The sequence below is a fragment of the Abrus precatorius genome, unplaced genomic scaffold, assembly GCF_003935025.1.
Source record: "Abrus precatorius isolate BTA unplaced genomic scaffold, Abrus_2018 Scaffold5, whole genome shotgun sequence".
Lineage (NCBI taxonomy): Eukaryota > Viridiplantae > Streptophyta > Magnoliopsida > Fabales > Fabaceae > Abrus > Abrus precatorius.
Window position 1 is genome coordinate 3,954,393 of NW_020874395.1, and position 13,848 is coordinate 3,968,240.

The window sequence follows — 13,848 nt, forward strand, 5'->3', positions numbered from 1 at the left end:
AGAATACTTGCTCTATCTTCAATTCCCACTCTAAGTATGCTTCAACATCATTCCTTCCATGAAAACTAGGAATTTTTATTTTAACTCCACCAATTCTCTCATTTTCTCTTATTCTTACATCTTCTCTTCTTCTTCTTTGATTTCTCCTCTCTCTATTATCTCTCCACCTATCATACCTCCTTTCTTCATCATCTCTCCTATTTCTTCTTCTTTCTCTTGAAGAATTACTAGAGTCTCCATGGGCATGTGAAAAATGATCACGTGACCGCCTTCTTGCATTATTTGCCAACGCCTCTTGAACATTCCTTATTGCTTCGTTTTGCTTTCAAACATGTTTTCAAATCTTTGAGCAAGTCTTTCAATTTGCGAGGCAGGAGTGCTCTCTCTACTTGATCCTCCTTCTTGAGACATTCTACAAAACAATAAAAGTTAATGCAAAAAGAAAAGGTTCTCTCCACTCGCTAAGTGTTTTCACTCAGTAGATATTCACTCGTGTTTCACTCTAAATTGACTTTTGTGTAAGGATTTCTCTCTTGTCTTTTTTCCCTCAAATGCTCTCAAGAGTTCTTAAGGAAGTCAACATCCAATCCACATAATTAACCAAAACCAAGAGACAATCAATCAATGAGACTCAAGTGAAGCCAACAAAAGAAAACTCTAAGACAAAACTAAGGAAGCCAACAAGACAATAGAAAAAAAAAGACTAAATAAGAAATAAGCACACTCAAAAATAGATTGCAAATAAGACAAAATTGGAGAATTTAAAGAAGATTATATAACGTTAAACAACTACTATTTTTTTTTTGTATGGAATCAAGCAAAATAAGTGAAAGATTGGAAGAAATATATCAAAAACACACTTTTGTGTGTTGCTATTTATTTATTTTTTGTAGTATATTTTTTTTCTCTTTTTTTTTCCAATGAGCAACGTGCGATGAATAGTACTTTTCAATCCAATTCTAACCAAAGCTCTTGATACCAATTGATGACAACCACAAACCGTGTTGCCGAATTAAACGATCTTGAATTGGATTTCACACAATAAAAAAGAAATTATTACGGCACAAATAAGAATTGAAATAAGAAGAAAATTAATAAGAAGTAAGAATAGAATAGAGATGAAAAATGGCGCCACAATCGCAAGATTGATAAGCTAAGGAACGATCGCCACAAGAGTTTTGGCCTCTTGATAAGATCAAAGAAAATTGGCTCACTCAAGAACCTAGAGTCACACGCTCTCACAAGAGTGTTCAATCTCAAATTATATTCAAAACTAATTAAAAGTGTGTTTACAAGAGCTTATATATGTCTAATGCTTGTAAACTAATACTAATGCAAACCCTAATGGGCTTCTTGTACCAACAAGCCTAAATTCAAATAGACTAAATAAAATAACAAGATTTTATCCTAAATAAAAACTCAAAATAAGTAATGACTAATATTAAAATAAATAAACGAAACATAATAATTAAATCCTAATAAAACTCGTTAGAGTTTAAATCCTCTAAGCATATGTAATTGATTATCTTAGACTTTTCTAACTCTAAATTGAGCTCCCTTTCAAATAAGACAGCAACAATCTTTTCTAAGTCTTCATTTATTCTTTTTGCCCTTACCCTTGTCATTGGTCCTTAAAACTCTTCCAATGCCTTCAAGTCTTTGTCTTCAATGGGCCTTCCTTGATTCTCATCAGTTAATATATGTCGAAAGGTCTTATTAATGCTGTGAGCTTGTTAGTTTATTTTGAAAATATATAAAGTTGTGTGGCTAAAGCTGAGAATATATGTATAGTTGTGCTACATCATGTTGATTTTCATCATTCTAGAGCTGAGTTACATGTTTAGGTGGTTAGACATGTAACGATAGATATGTTGAGCTGTGCTATGTTTAGATCCAAATACTGGGATGAGTCACTCCTAAACCGGAAATAGTTCATCTAAATTACTTAGGCTATAAAACCAACTGGAACTGAATTGCTGCATCTGCATTAGATGGGGCTATGAATGGACTGAACATGCTATATCAATTGACTGAGGCTGTTATGTTGATTGCCATGAATTACTTGCGTTATATAGATAATTTTAATATTTCCATACTTTATAGTTATGATTGTTGTTTATATAGGGTTACTCTTGCACTTTAGTTATATTGGCATATATGCTACAATGATTGTATGGTGGTACGTGGGCAGAAGTGATAGGTGATGCATCTACTCCCCATGCTAGATTGTCTGGCTAAGGGATACCTGAAGTTTAACATGCTTTTTAGAAGAATTGTAACCTAAACTACTTAGCAAAAATTTTTGAGACATGTAAATTTGTTTGTAATCTGTATTTTAAGCTCTATATTGAGCAACTCTTATGTAAATAACATTACAAAATATTATGTATGTATATATTTTGGAGTTGGGAGAGAAGGACCTTGTGACACCAATGCTAAAGGAACCATGCGAAGCTTCAGACACGGTGGGAAGTTTTGGAGTTGGTGGTGTAGAAAGTAGTGTTAACGGTGGAGGAGGAAGTGATTATGGAAGAGGAATAGGTGGATGTTCAAGACATGGTAAAGGTTTTGGAGTAACAATCGATATAGCTAGAGTGTGGTGGGGAGAAAATAATGTTATTCTGAAGTGAAATAAAGATAAAAGTCATTTTAACACAGTGCGTGTTACACTTAATGATAAAAGTTAATATTATTATGATAGAAATTATTAATTAAATTAAATTTTTTAATATTTTATAATTATTATGACAGAAATTGTTAATTAAATTAAAATTTTTAACATTTTATATCTAATGAATCTATCTAAAAATCTCATAGATTAATATGACGATTTATTATAAATTTTTACAATTATGAATTACTATGTGTGTAAAAATTATTGACTTTTGTAATAATTATTTCAAAAATCATATCTATTATGAATTGTAAAATATTTTACACTAATTAAACTCTTTTTTTCAACAAAAAAAAAAATTCTTGTCCAAAATATATTTATTGAAAATTGATAATTTAATTCCAAATGAAAATTACATATGCTCTTTTGTTATAACACAATTAGTTCACCCCTAAACAACTATCCTATAGCTGAATTTGAGTAAATTTTTACAAAATTTATCATAAAAGAAATCAATAAAAAAATTAAATCAAATTATTCTTGTAAGTTAAAATTATTTATGCTTCTCTAATTTTTTGAAATTATCTCATTTTACTTCTCTAAAAATAAAAAAAAATTCAGTTACAAGAAAATTTTATTATTTTTTATACAAATTTTTTTCTCTTATAAAGATTTTTTTAAAATTTACACAAACTGACCGTATATTGAATTCTTGACATACAAGTTTTCTACCAATCATATGGTAGTTACAAGTGATTTGCAGAAGCTTCTACATGCTTAAAATTTCAAGTATTTTTAATAGCAAGTCACCTCAAACTCCTATTGACACAGTAGCAAACAAAAGTTTTAATGTTATCTTTTACGTCATTCTGATACATGATGCATGCGAAATGGAGTGACCTTGCTGTATTAACCAATCCATTTAAGTGAACTATAAATATGATTTGTTCATATCCTCAAAATAAAAAATAAACACGCATTAAATGATGTGTTGAGAAATAGGAAGATAGAGTAAAGTGATTTTCTATATATGTCATCATCCCTAAGTGCCAACTTTACACTAAACACATTCGCGACCTGATCAGTAACGTTTTAAGCATTTCCTTTAGCATTTGGTTGCTTGATCAAAGCTAACAAACTCGTGTCCAACTAGGATCTTAACTTGTGTCCATTTGTTCTCCACCTTCATCCTGGTCTTGACTAATCTCATTATCTTTCTCATTTTTCATTGCTGCGGTTTCTTCGTCACCATCCTTGGTGATTTCTCCTGGGTTCATGTTGACAGGCGGCGGCAATGTTTTCTTCACCAGCTCTACTATTTCAGTAACCTCTTCATCTGAAAAACGCTGCTCACAAACCTCTATGATCTGTGTAATGAAAGTGAACAAACTGAATACAGTTTCACAAGGGGTACCTATAGAAATAGAAGTTTAAATTAAAATAGACAAAACACTTGGAAGCGTATTATTAGTCTCATAGATCCAAGTCTTACCTAGAATGAGGGAAATCAACATCAACATATAGAGATACAAGTTTCTTAGCAGAAAATTAGTATCAAACATAAGACACCACACTAATTCACAAGGCAACACCTTATCATTGCACTAAGATTTACCCTCTAATTCACCAATAGGTGTATATACAAGCTAATTTACTTTTTGGGACCAAAGAGAGTAAAAGCTACGTCTAATTGTCTAAATGCTTCCAACTGAGATTTCATCTGAGGGATTCCATAAAAAGAAATTTAGAAATTGATAACAAATATAAACGGTTAGAAAACGTTTCAAAACTGAATTGGTAATATTGCTTGAGAAACATCCAATTACTTTCCCTTTTGACCCATTAAAAGTTATCAATAATGTAGGTACTATGTTTCCAAACTTGTTTATCCTACCAATAACAGTTTCGTATACATTACTGCATTATATTTGGATAATATCAGAACAAAGTGATTTTTTCAGTAATTAGAAAAACAAGAATTCTGCTACAATACTTGCTAATTCTCAAAATATTTTTGTTGTTCAAATGTTACTGCTGACAAGTCAACATAACTTAAAACCCAATACTTCAAAGCTAAAGACAAATAAGAGAGGGAAAACATCGCAGAGAAAGTGGTTAGAGTGAAAAAAAGGCAGAGCTAAGATAACTTCTAACTAAATACTCAGGTAAAAAACAAATGGGAAAATCATAATTTTGATCCTTACTGGGAATATTTCAACTTCAGCAGCTGGCCTAATGTTTAATATGTTGAGAACCTCAGCTTCTGCGAGGTCATGTCGTTTAACCCTTGTCAAGAACTCATTGATGTTCTCTCTTGTTTGAACAGAGGCAGCAGTATCAACCAAATAATCATAAACCTGTTATATATGAATTACACAATTATCAAATTTCCATAGAGTAGCAAAAGCTGAAATTATCCATTAAAAAGGGCTATCTATGATCTCAGCAGAAAACAAAGCTAACCTTGTATTCAGACTGTGACACATTGGCAATGACCCTTGTTGGATCCTTTGAAGCTCCTTTAGCTCGTAAGAAATCAAGGACCTCAAAATTTGTGAGAGCACTAACATTAGCCTCCAAGCTACCACAAAGCAATAAAAATCAACAAAATCGGAATACGAAGAGAAAGATTGAATCGAAATTAGTGCATTAATTTTGAAAAGAAATAAAAAGGGTGGAAACATACATTTTCATCCGAAAGGTAGAGTTTGTGAGAGTTTTGGGGGCGAGAGGTTATGTATGTTTAGGGTTTGGAAGAAAAGAGGATGAAAGATGGATGCGACTGTGGGAGAAAGGTTTTTCAGGGTTTGAGTGAGATTATGGTAAATACTTAGAAAAAGAATTCTGAAATATCTTTAAAAAATATTTTATTATTTATAGTAATCATTTTATTATTTATAGTAATCTTATTTATTTTCAACTGAATTGTTTCAAATGAAAAATATTTATAATTTAAAGAAAACATATAATATATAGCTTATGACTAATTAATTTACTTATGATATTTTTATGTGTGATTTTGAAATGTTTTGAGAGATTTTTTTTTTACTTAATTAATTTCTTTTTTTCATCTCTTTTCTTCATCATTTACTTTTAAATTTTATATTTTGCTTTTGTTAATAAAAAATCATTTTTAAATTATATAATTAAATTTAAACATTTAAAATTAATAAATTTTTATTTTATTTATCATATTTTTATAATTTTAATGTAATAAATATTATTTTTAAATATTCAAGTTTAAATTTAAAATTTTTTTCATTGTAACTAAAATTAAAATTGAAGCTTATTTTTATTTTTTTTGTTAGAAGTTTTAATCTGAAATTAATTTTTTTTATTTTCCTCCTTGATTAAAGTTTAACATTAAAAATTTTAAATTTTGAATTCAAATTTTAATTAAAGTGAGAAAGAAATTAAAATTTGAATTTCAAATTTAATTTTCAATCAATATGAGAGAAAAACTAGAATTTAAATTTAAACTTAAATTAATGTTAAAGGAAACAAAATTTGAATTTTAAAATTTGGTTTAAGTGTGGAGAAAATTAAATTAAAATTTTTGAATTCAAACTTTGATATTAAATTAGAATTTAAATTTAAACTTAAACTTAAAAATCAATGTCAAAATTTGAATTTAAATTTTAAAATTTAGTTTAATTGAGGATAAAATTAAATTAAAATTTTCAAATTCAAACTTTAAAATTAAAAAGTAGCACACATAAATATATAACAATAACAATGTGACACATGTTACACTTAGATGTATGGTGCCAGTTCTTTTCGTACAATTTTTTTAAGTATGGTTGAATTCACTCATTTTGGTAATTAATTTTTAAATATTTTTATTGTAATAAATAATTTTAAAATTTTATTATTATTATTATTATAAAAAATTCAATCAAAATATTTTAGTGAAATTTATTTTTTATCATAATAGTTAATAAAATTAATTTTTTTAAATGTGTATATTAAAACTGAATGATATTAAATGATAGTGGTTTTCACACGAGTTATACTGTTTTGATAATATCTTTTTACAATAATAAATCTCTCTTGATCTTTCTTTATCACATCATTGATTTTATAACACTAGTTAATAATTACATGAATTACAACTCACTTTAAAAAAGTTAGAGAATATATATATAAATGGTCAATTTATAGCCAAAACAATACTCAATCAGAGGCCAAAACAACTCAGACGAGACAACTCTATAGGGCATATATAGAGCAAAACTGCTTCCACTACCACCCTATCCTATTTCCTTCCTCTGTCCCTTTCTTTTCTTTTCTCTCTTTCTCCATCTCTTCCAAGATGAAGTTCAGAGACATTGAGTTTCTTTATGGGAACAATACCCCAAAACAAATGATCCCAAAAGTAACTTTACTAGCAATCTTAGCCATGCTTATATTTACTATCACCCCATTGTCTTATCCTTTGTTTAGTTACTCTTCACTCAAGATGATCAATAAGTACAAACAACCATCCTCTGCATATCAAGAGCCAACAACCTTGTCCTCTACAAATTTCAAAAAATGTGACATTTTCAGTGGAGAATGGGTACCAAATCCAAAGGCACCATATTATACCAACAAAACATGTTGGGCAATTCATGAGCACCAAAATTGCATCAAGTATGGTAGACCTGACTCTGAGTTCATGAAATGGAGATGGAAACCAAATGAGTGTGAACTTCCCATTTTCAATCCTTTCCAATTCCTTGAAATTATGAAGGGAAAATCTATGGCTTTTGTTGGAGATTCAGTGGGAAGAAATCAGATGCAATCTATGATTTGCCTCCTATCAAAGGTAAGTAGTCTCTTCCACCCTCTTCAACATTGAAAATTCTACCATTCTTGCTCCATCATCATCACTATCATTTTTTCTTATTTGCTTTTGTCTTCTTTCTATTTGACTTTTTATATATCAATAATAGTCGCTTTGGTGTTACGTCATTTGGTATCTGATTGCATAGCAAGCCTGCATCTTTTCTTTTCCAAAACTTTAGAGCCAAAAACACTTCATTCGATGATGCCCTTTTCCTTTTCAATGGTAATCTATACATGGGATGGATTTCACACTCGTGAAAAGCAATCATTATACTTCTCTGTTAAGCTTTTAGAGTCGTGAAGATTAATCATCAATAAGGTTCATCCCCCTCCATAAATCTCTAATTCATCTGTAACTTGGCACATTATTTAAGCAATAAACCTTGGTTTCAACGTTCATTTAGTACTTAATTACTTTAATGTTTTCTCCAACCCTAATCGATTTTCAAAGAAAAAATCAATATTAAAATCTTGCACAATTTTCAATGCAAGTTGGATGGATATAATAATTACTTTATTCTATTAAATTGATTCCTGTGGCTTTCTAATCTGGCCCTTAATTAATACAGAGTTTAATACAATGCTTTGACTAGACGAAGGAAAAAGATATAAGGAAAGAAAAAGGAAAAAAAAAAATACTAAAAATTGTCAATAGACAATTATAATTTTTCTGCTTATTCTTAAAGAAAATTCATATTTCTATAATTTTATTCAAAATATTATTATTTTTTCATATAAAAAAGGTACAACAAAAACATAATAAATTTTAGTTTGCATTTTTTTCATGTGATTGAAGGATTAGATAAATTATGAAATAAAAAGTAACATGCATATTAGGGAATCTTTGAACTGGAAACTCTGCCGATCACATTCCATGTCTTCTACTTTTAGATGCCTAAACACATGAAACAGAGTGTATTCAGTGTTTTATAATTACATGCCTCTGTTCCAAGCTTTTCTTTAATTCTGAGTACCCAAACAAAAATAGTGTTTATGAGTTAGTGCATCCAATTTATACCCAAACAAAATTAGCTTATAGGCATAAAGCTGCTCTAAAAGTGACATTGTCCCTGCTGGCTATAGTTCTTTACATTTTATTGCCCATCTCTATGAATCACATAATATTATTAGGGAAGAGCTCAATCATGTCACCTAAACCACCCCTTAATTCTACAATTATTATTTAATCCTAACAAACCCCATGACGTAGAGCTTGTTGACACCTTACAATTAGAGATATACTAAAAAAAAGATGAAAAAAATGAAAAAAAAAAAAACATAATTTGTAATATATCTGAAAATAATTTTCAATTAAAATGTTTTAAAATTAAAGTTTGTTTAATTTATAATAACATTAATTATAAACAAAAATCAGGGGGCAACATAGAATGGGAACTTGAATATGAAGACTAATCAAACTAAACCAAAGGAAGGAAAACAGCTAATGCTTAGTGTTGTTTGACAATCCAACTAATGAAGTTGTTTGTGTGTGAACAATGAATAATTTCTTGTGGTATCTAATGGGACAAAACCTGATGGGGACCTTAATTATTATAGTATATAAATAATGCTAACACACTATCTTTTTTCATAGGGTTTAATTTTGATATATTATTAATAAAACAATTAGATTATCAGTTAGTTGAAATATATTAGAGATATTGTTTTTAAATTTATTAACATAAAAAGTAATAATTTTTGTTAATATAATAAATTATATTTAGATGATAATGTAAAAAAATTATATTGTTAGTGTATTTTTATTAACTTTTTATATCATCACCTAATTATATATCGTAATAAACTGACATTTCTAAACTGACATTTTTTTATCATTTAATTTCTGCACTTTCTTCAAAATATTCTATCTTGGTAATTGTAAATTAGGTCTTTTTTTAGAGATGAAATATTAAGGGTGTATAGGTATAAGAAAAGGGTTATTTAATCTTATCACTAACTTTTTTTTTTTCTAAATTTTAAAAATTTATTAATTTCATTAATTTTTGTTGTCACTATTTAAAACAAAAACATTCTAAAATAAAAGAAAAAAATTATACTATGAAAAGTTTAGAAAATTTAAATCCACGTGGTAACTGTGGCTGGGTCCTTCGAGTTTGAAATATGCACCAATTAGGAACAAGAAAGCTTGACCTGAATAGCAAGAGAGGCCAAATGATATTAGGGCTGTTAAAGAACCTATTCCAATAGTTTCAAACTGTTAAATTGATAGAAAAGTTGAAAATTAAAAAATTGTTTTTTATTTGGTTTATTTTGGATTCTTATATTCAATTTGAACTAAACTAAAGTTCAAGTATATTAATTTTCTATTCTATTCTTATATAAATGTTAATTGAAAATTATTTTAAGGACTTGTCCTGATATTTAACACAAAAAATAATATTATAACACTCCTCTTACTATTAATTAAAATTTGTTAAAAATTACTAAAATTAAGGAAATTCTACACTTTCTTATTTCTAAATTAATATTTTTTTCAATACACAATAATTAAACAAGCTGAACATAATTTTTAAACAGTTGAATTTATATAAACCAAGATAAAATTCACCTCATTAAGTGTATCTAAATTGTGTGAAAAAATTTACCCATTCACATAACTTGTGTAGAAAACACACCATCAGTTTGCATTTTTCTAGAATATTTAGAATCTCAATCATATTTTAAGTGTATCTAAATTGGAATATTCTTTTATTGCAATTTAATAATAAATAAGCCATATATAAATTTGATAAAAAAAAAATGTAAAATTAGATTCAATTATGTTGACTCGTTATGATGAAAAAAAATAAGATTAAAACATAAATTAAACAGAATACCTTGACAAATTATTGTCATCAACACTGAGATCTAATTATAAATTATTACATATTTTAAAATTATTCACATTTATAATAATTGCTTTAAAAACTGTTTAAGGTAATTTTTATTCGATTAACAGAATAAACTTGTTCATACTAATAATATATCCAATTAAATGCAAAAATTATAATCTCAATAAACTATTTTAAGTTTCTTATGCCTAATTGAATATTAAAATATTTCAAATTAAGTATATTTGGTTTCATTGCTTGGTTGGGACTACTAAAATTAATAATAATTACAATACAATTGTGTAAAGTAAATTGTGGGCAAACTCGTATTATAATTTTAAAAAAAAATCAATGTAATTAAAAATCAGAAGAATTTTCAAATTCCCTTTTTGTTTTACTATCTGCATATATGAGTTCTCTGTCTGTATCCAACAAATGAGTATAATCTCCTTAGATTTCACACTTTTGGTTGTTGTGGATATGCAGTTAATCTACTTATAGATTACTGTGTTCATTTTTTTCTTGCAATAATATCTATGAAATTGTTAAATTTTAGTCTTCTTAACTTTGCAGGTAGAATGGCCCATAGATGTATCATACTCAAGTGATGAATCTTTTAAGCGATGGAAGTATCCAAGTTACAATTTTACTATGGCTATCTTTTGGACACCCCATTTAGTAAAAGCAAAAATGGCTGATTCAAATGGTCCAAGCCACACTGGTCTTTTCAACCTTTATCTTGATGAGTTTGATGAAAATTGGGCAACCCAAATTGAAGAGTTTGACTATGTGATTCTTAATGGAGGACATTGGTTCTTTAGACCAATGGTGTTTTATGAGAAACAAAAAATTGTTGGATGCCATTACTGCCTCTTAGAAAATGTCAATGACTTAACCATGTTCTATGGCTATAGAAAGGCTTTTAGGACAGCATTCAAAGCTATTAACAGTTTAGAAAATTTCAAGGGTGTAACATTTCTTAGAACATTTGCACCTTCTCATTTTGAGAATGGATTGTGGAATCAAGGTGGAAATTGTGTGAGAACTAAGCCATTTAAGAGCAGTGAGACAAGGTTAGTAGACACCAATTTAGAGTTATATATGATCCAATTGGAAGAGTTCAAAATTGCTGAGAAGGAAGGTAAAAAGAAAGGTCTAAAATTTAGGTTACTTGACACTACTCAAGCAATGTTATTAAGACCAGATGGTCACCCAAGTAGATATGGGCATTGGGCACATGAGAATGTGACATTATATAATGACTGTGTGCATTGGTGCTTGCCAGGGCCTATAGACACATGGAGTGATTTCTTGCTTGAAATGCTGAAGATGGAGAGCATAAGATTTTCAGATGGAGAAACCCTTCATTTGCAAACAAATTAAAAGGCTAAATTTATTAGTCACTGTTTTCTTTTCTTGTAAACTATCATTGATTATTTATTTTTTTGTAATTTTATAAAGATAAAATTTGTTGTGTTATGATAAAATTGAAGGCTTTTTTTAACCTTGTCAGAGACTAAGAACACTTTGTTAGGTAGTAAATTTGAATACATTATTCTAGATACTAAAATAAAAAATGGTGGTAACATTAATTAATTAGTCCTTTAAAATATGTTGATATTATAGATAACGAAAATAATATTAATTTGAAAGTCAAATTAATAATCGAGTTTGTTTAAAAAAAAAAAAAACTTATAAACCACTTATCAAGAATAAATTATAATTTTTATTAATTATTTTTAATTTATTTCAATAAAAATTTTATTTAACTTGTCAAAATAAATAATTTCTATTTTATTTTAATAAATTTTAATTTTTAATTTATTAACATAAACTATCGTTTTAAAAAATTATCAAATAATCACTTAATTAAATACTATTATCAAATGCACTTTGGTCAATGTATAAATGTATTAATTTGTAATTTATTGGTTTAACTATAGTTGAAATGATAATTTAATATATTTTATTTTGAATTTATATAAATTATAAGAAATTAAGTTAGATAATTTTATAAATTGATATAACGGATTATGCTTTTATTTTAATTTCTCTTTTTTTTTCAAGCTATTAGTCAGACTGACATCTCTCTAAATTAATTCTTTTAATATTTTTCAAAATAGAAGGAGTTGTCATATGATTGAATTTTTTGGCATTGGCTATAAAATATATTTTTTTCACAAAAATTGTTGTACTCATAATTTATCACTGTATGTTTAAAACAATAATTTAAAAAAATAATACTCCAAGCTTCAAATTTCCATTCAATATACCGTGTATTTTAAAAAATAAAATAACATTTCAAGTATTTTTTTATGGAAAGAAAAATCAAAATAATTTATTTTAATTAAAAATAAAAAATTATTTTTAAATAAAAAATATTTTAGCGAGATATAAATCTGATTTTAAATATGAAAGAAACAGAGAAACTAAAAATTAAAGAAAGAAAAATAAGTGTAAAAAATAATTTTTATTTTTAATTATAATTTATTCATTAATTTTTAATTAAATTGAATGACTAAACAGTTATCAACATGATATATGATATTAATATGGAAATAAGAAATAGTATTCCATATACGTATATATTTGTTTAAAAAGTATTTTAGAATAATTAGAAACACTATAACTAATCAAACTTAATTTTTATCAGTTTTAATTGCTTTTAATTATTTTTTTACTTTAGTCTTTAAAAATATCTATAATAGTGATTTATTAATTGATCGATGTTTAGTTAAACTAACTAATTTTTTCAATTCGTTTTAATATTTTACTAATTTTAATCTTTTACTAGTGTTTATTACGGTACTAATAAATTTTGAAAAATATCATATATTTTTTAAAATTAATAGTTATAATTTTTTAATATTTTAAATATTAAAAATTATTTATATTATTTTAAAATAAATTACTAATCTTATTTTTTTATTAATTTAAAATTAACAATAATAACTATTTTAAAGAGCATAAAATACTCTCTTAATTATCTCAGCAACAACTCCAAAGATTAATAATTCTTATTATATTTATAAGTATGATCATATTTTTAATAAAAGAAATATGCATTCAAATTTACTCGATATAAATTTTTCTTATACTAACGACAATTAGTTGCGTATTGCTAACAAAAATTAATCATAAACATTTTATACTTGAGGACATCCCGTGACTTCTCTTTGAATAAAAAAAAATATTACATAATTTTTAATTTTAAAAATGTTTTTTAATTTATATAATTATTTTTATATTTAATTTTAATTTTCAAAATATATTACTTATTTTTATCCTCATAAATTTAATAATTCTAAAAATACTCATTATTAACGTCTAGCGATGACATAACATCTATTTATTAAGTTAGGGACTATTTTGGGTTGATACAATATCCATCTAGTGTTTAAATTTCTGTCATTTATTATTAAGTAAAAAATAAAATATTTAAAATTTATAAAGATTAAAATTAATATACAAATTTAAAATTTAATTCAATCATATTAAGAGTTGGTGGAGACCACGGCCAGGAACAGTGGCAATTCAATAGTGAAATGAGGATAGAATTTTTTATATATAAAATTT

General features: G+C 26.7%; 2 protein-coding genes across 2 annotated transcripts; one reads left to right on the plus strand and one right to left on the minus strand.

The window, feature by feature from the left end:
* Positions 1–3,624: 3,624 nt before the first annotated feature.
* Positions 3,625–5,400, minus strand: LOC113867915 (DNA-directed RNA polymerase III subunit RPC9-like). Its single transcript, XM_027503425.1, has 4 exons — positions 5,301–5,400; positions 5,078–5,195; positions 4,819–4,971; positions 3,625–3,981 (listed from the first exon to the last, which is right to left on the minus strand). Exons 1-4 carry the CDS (start codon positions 5,306–5,308, stop codon positions 3,772–3,774), a joined length of 489 nt encoding a protein of 162 aa, XP_027359226.1. The 5' UTR covers positions 5,309–5,400; the 3' UTR covers positions 3,625–3,771.
* A 1,472-nt stretch (positions 5,401–6,872) lies between these two features.
* Positions 6,873–11,772, plus strand: LOC113867794 (protein trichome birefringence-like 19). Its single transcript, XM_027503276.1, has 2 exons — positions 6,873–7,421; positions 10,846–11,772. Exons 1-2 carry the CDS (start codon positions 6,927–6,929, stop codon positions 11,653–11,655), a joined length of 1,305 nt encoding a protein of 434 aa, XP_027359077.1. The 5' UTR covers positions 6,873–6,926; the 3' UTR covers positions 11,656–11,772.
* Positions 11,773–13,848: the final 2,076 nt, after the last annotated feature.

Bases quoted from the DNA above. Each gene is read 5' to 3' on its own strand.
- LOC113867915 (XM_027503425.1), bottom strand. The intron at 4,972-5,077 runs GTTAGCTTTGTT...CATATATAACAG, and splicing joins TGTCACAGTCTGAATACAAG to GTTTATGATTATTTGGTTGA. The intron at 3,982-4,818 runs GTAAGGATCAAA...TTCATTACACAG, and splicing joins CTGAAGTTGAAATATTCCCA to ATCATAGAGGTTTGTGAGCA.
- LOC113867794 (XM_027503276.1), top strand. From the start codon at position 6,927: ATGAAGTTCAGAGACATTGAGTTTCTTTATGGGAACAATACCCCAAAA. The intron at 7,422-10,845 runs GTAAGTAGTCTC...TTAACTTTGCAG, and splicing joins TGATTTGCCTCCTATCAAAG to GTAGAATGGCCCATAGATGT.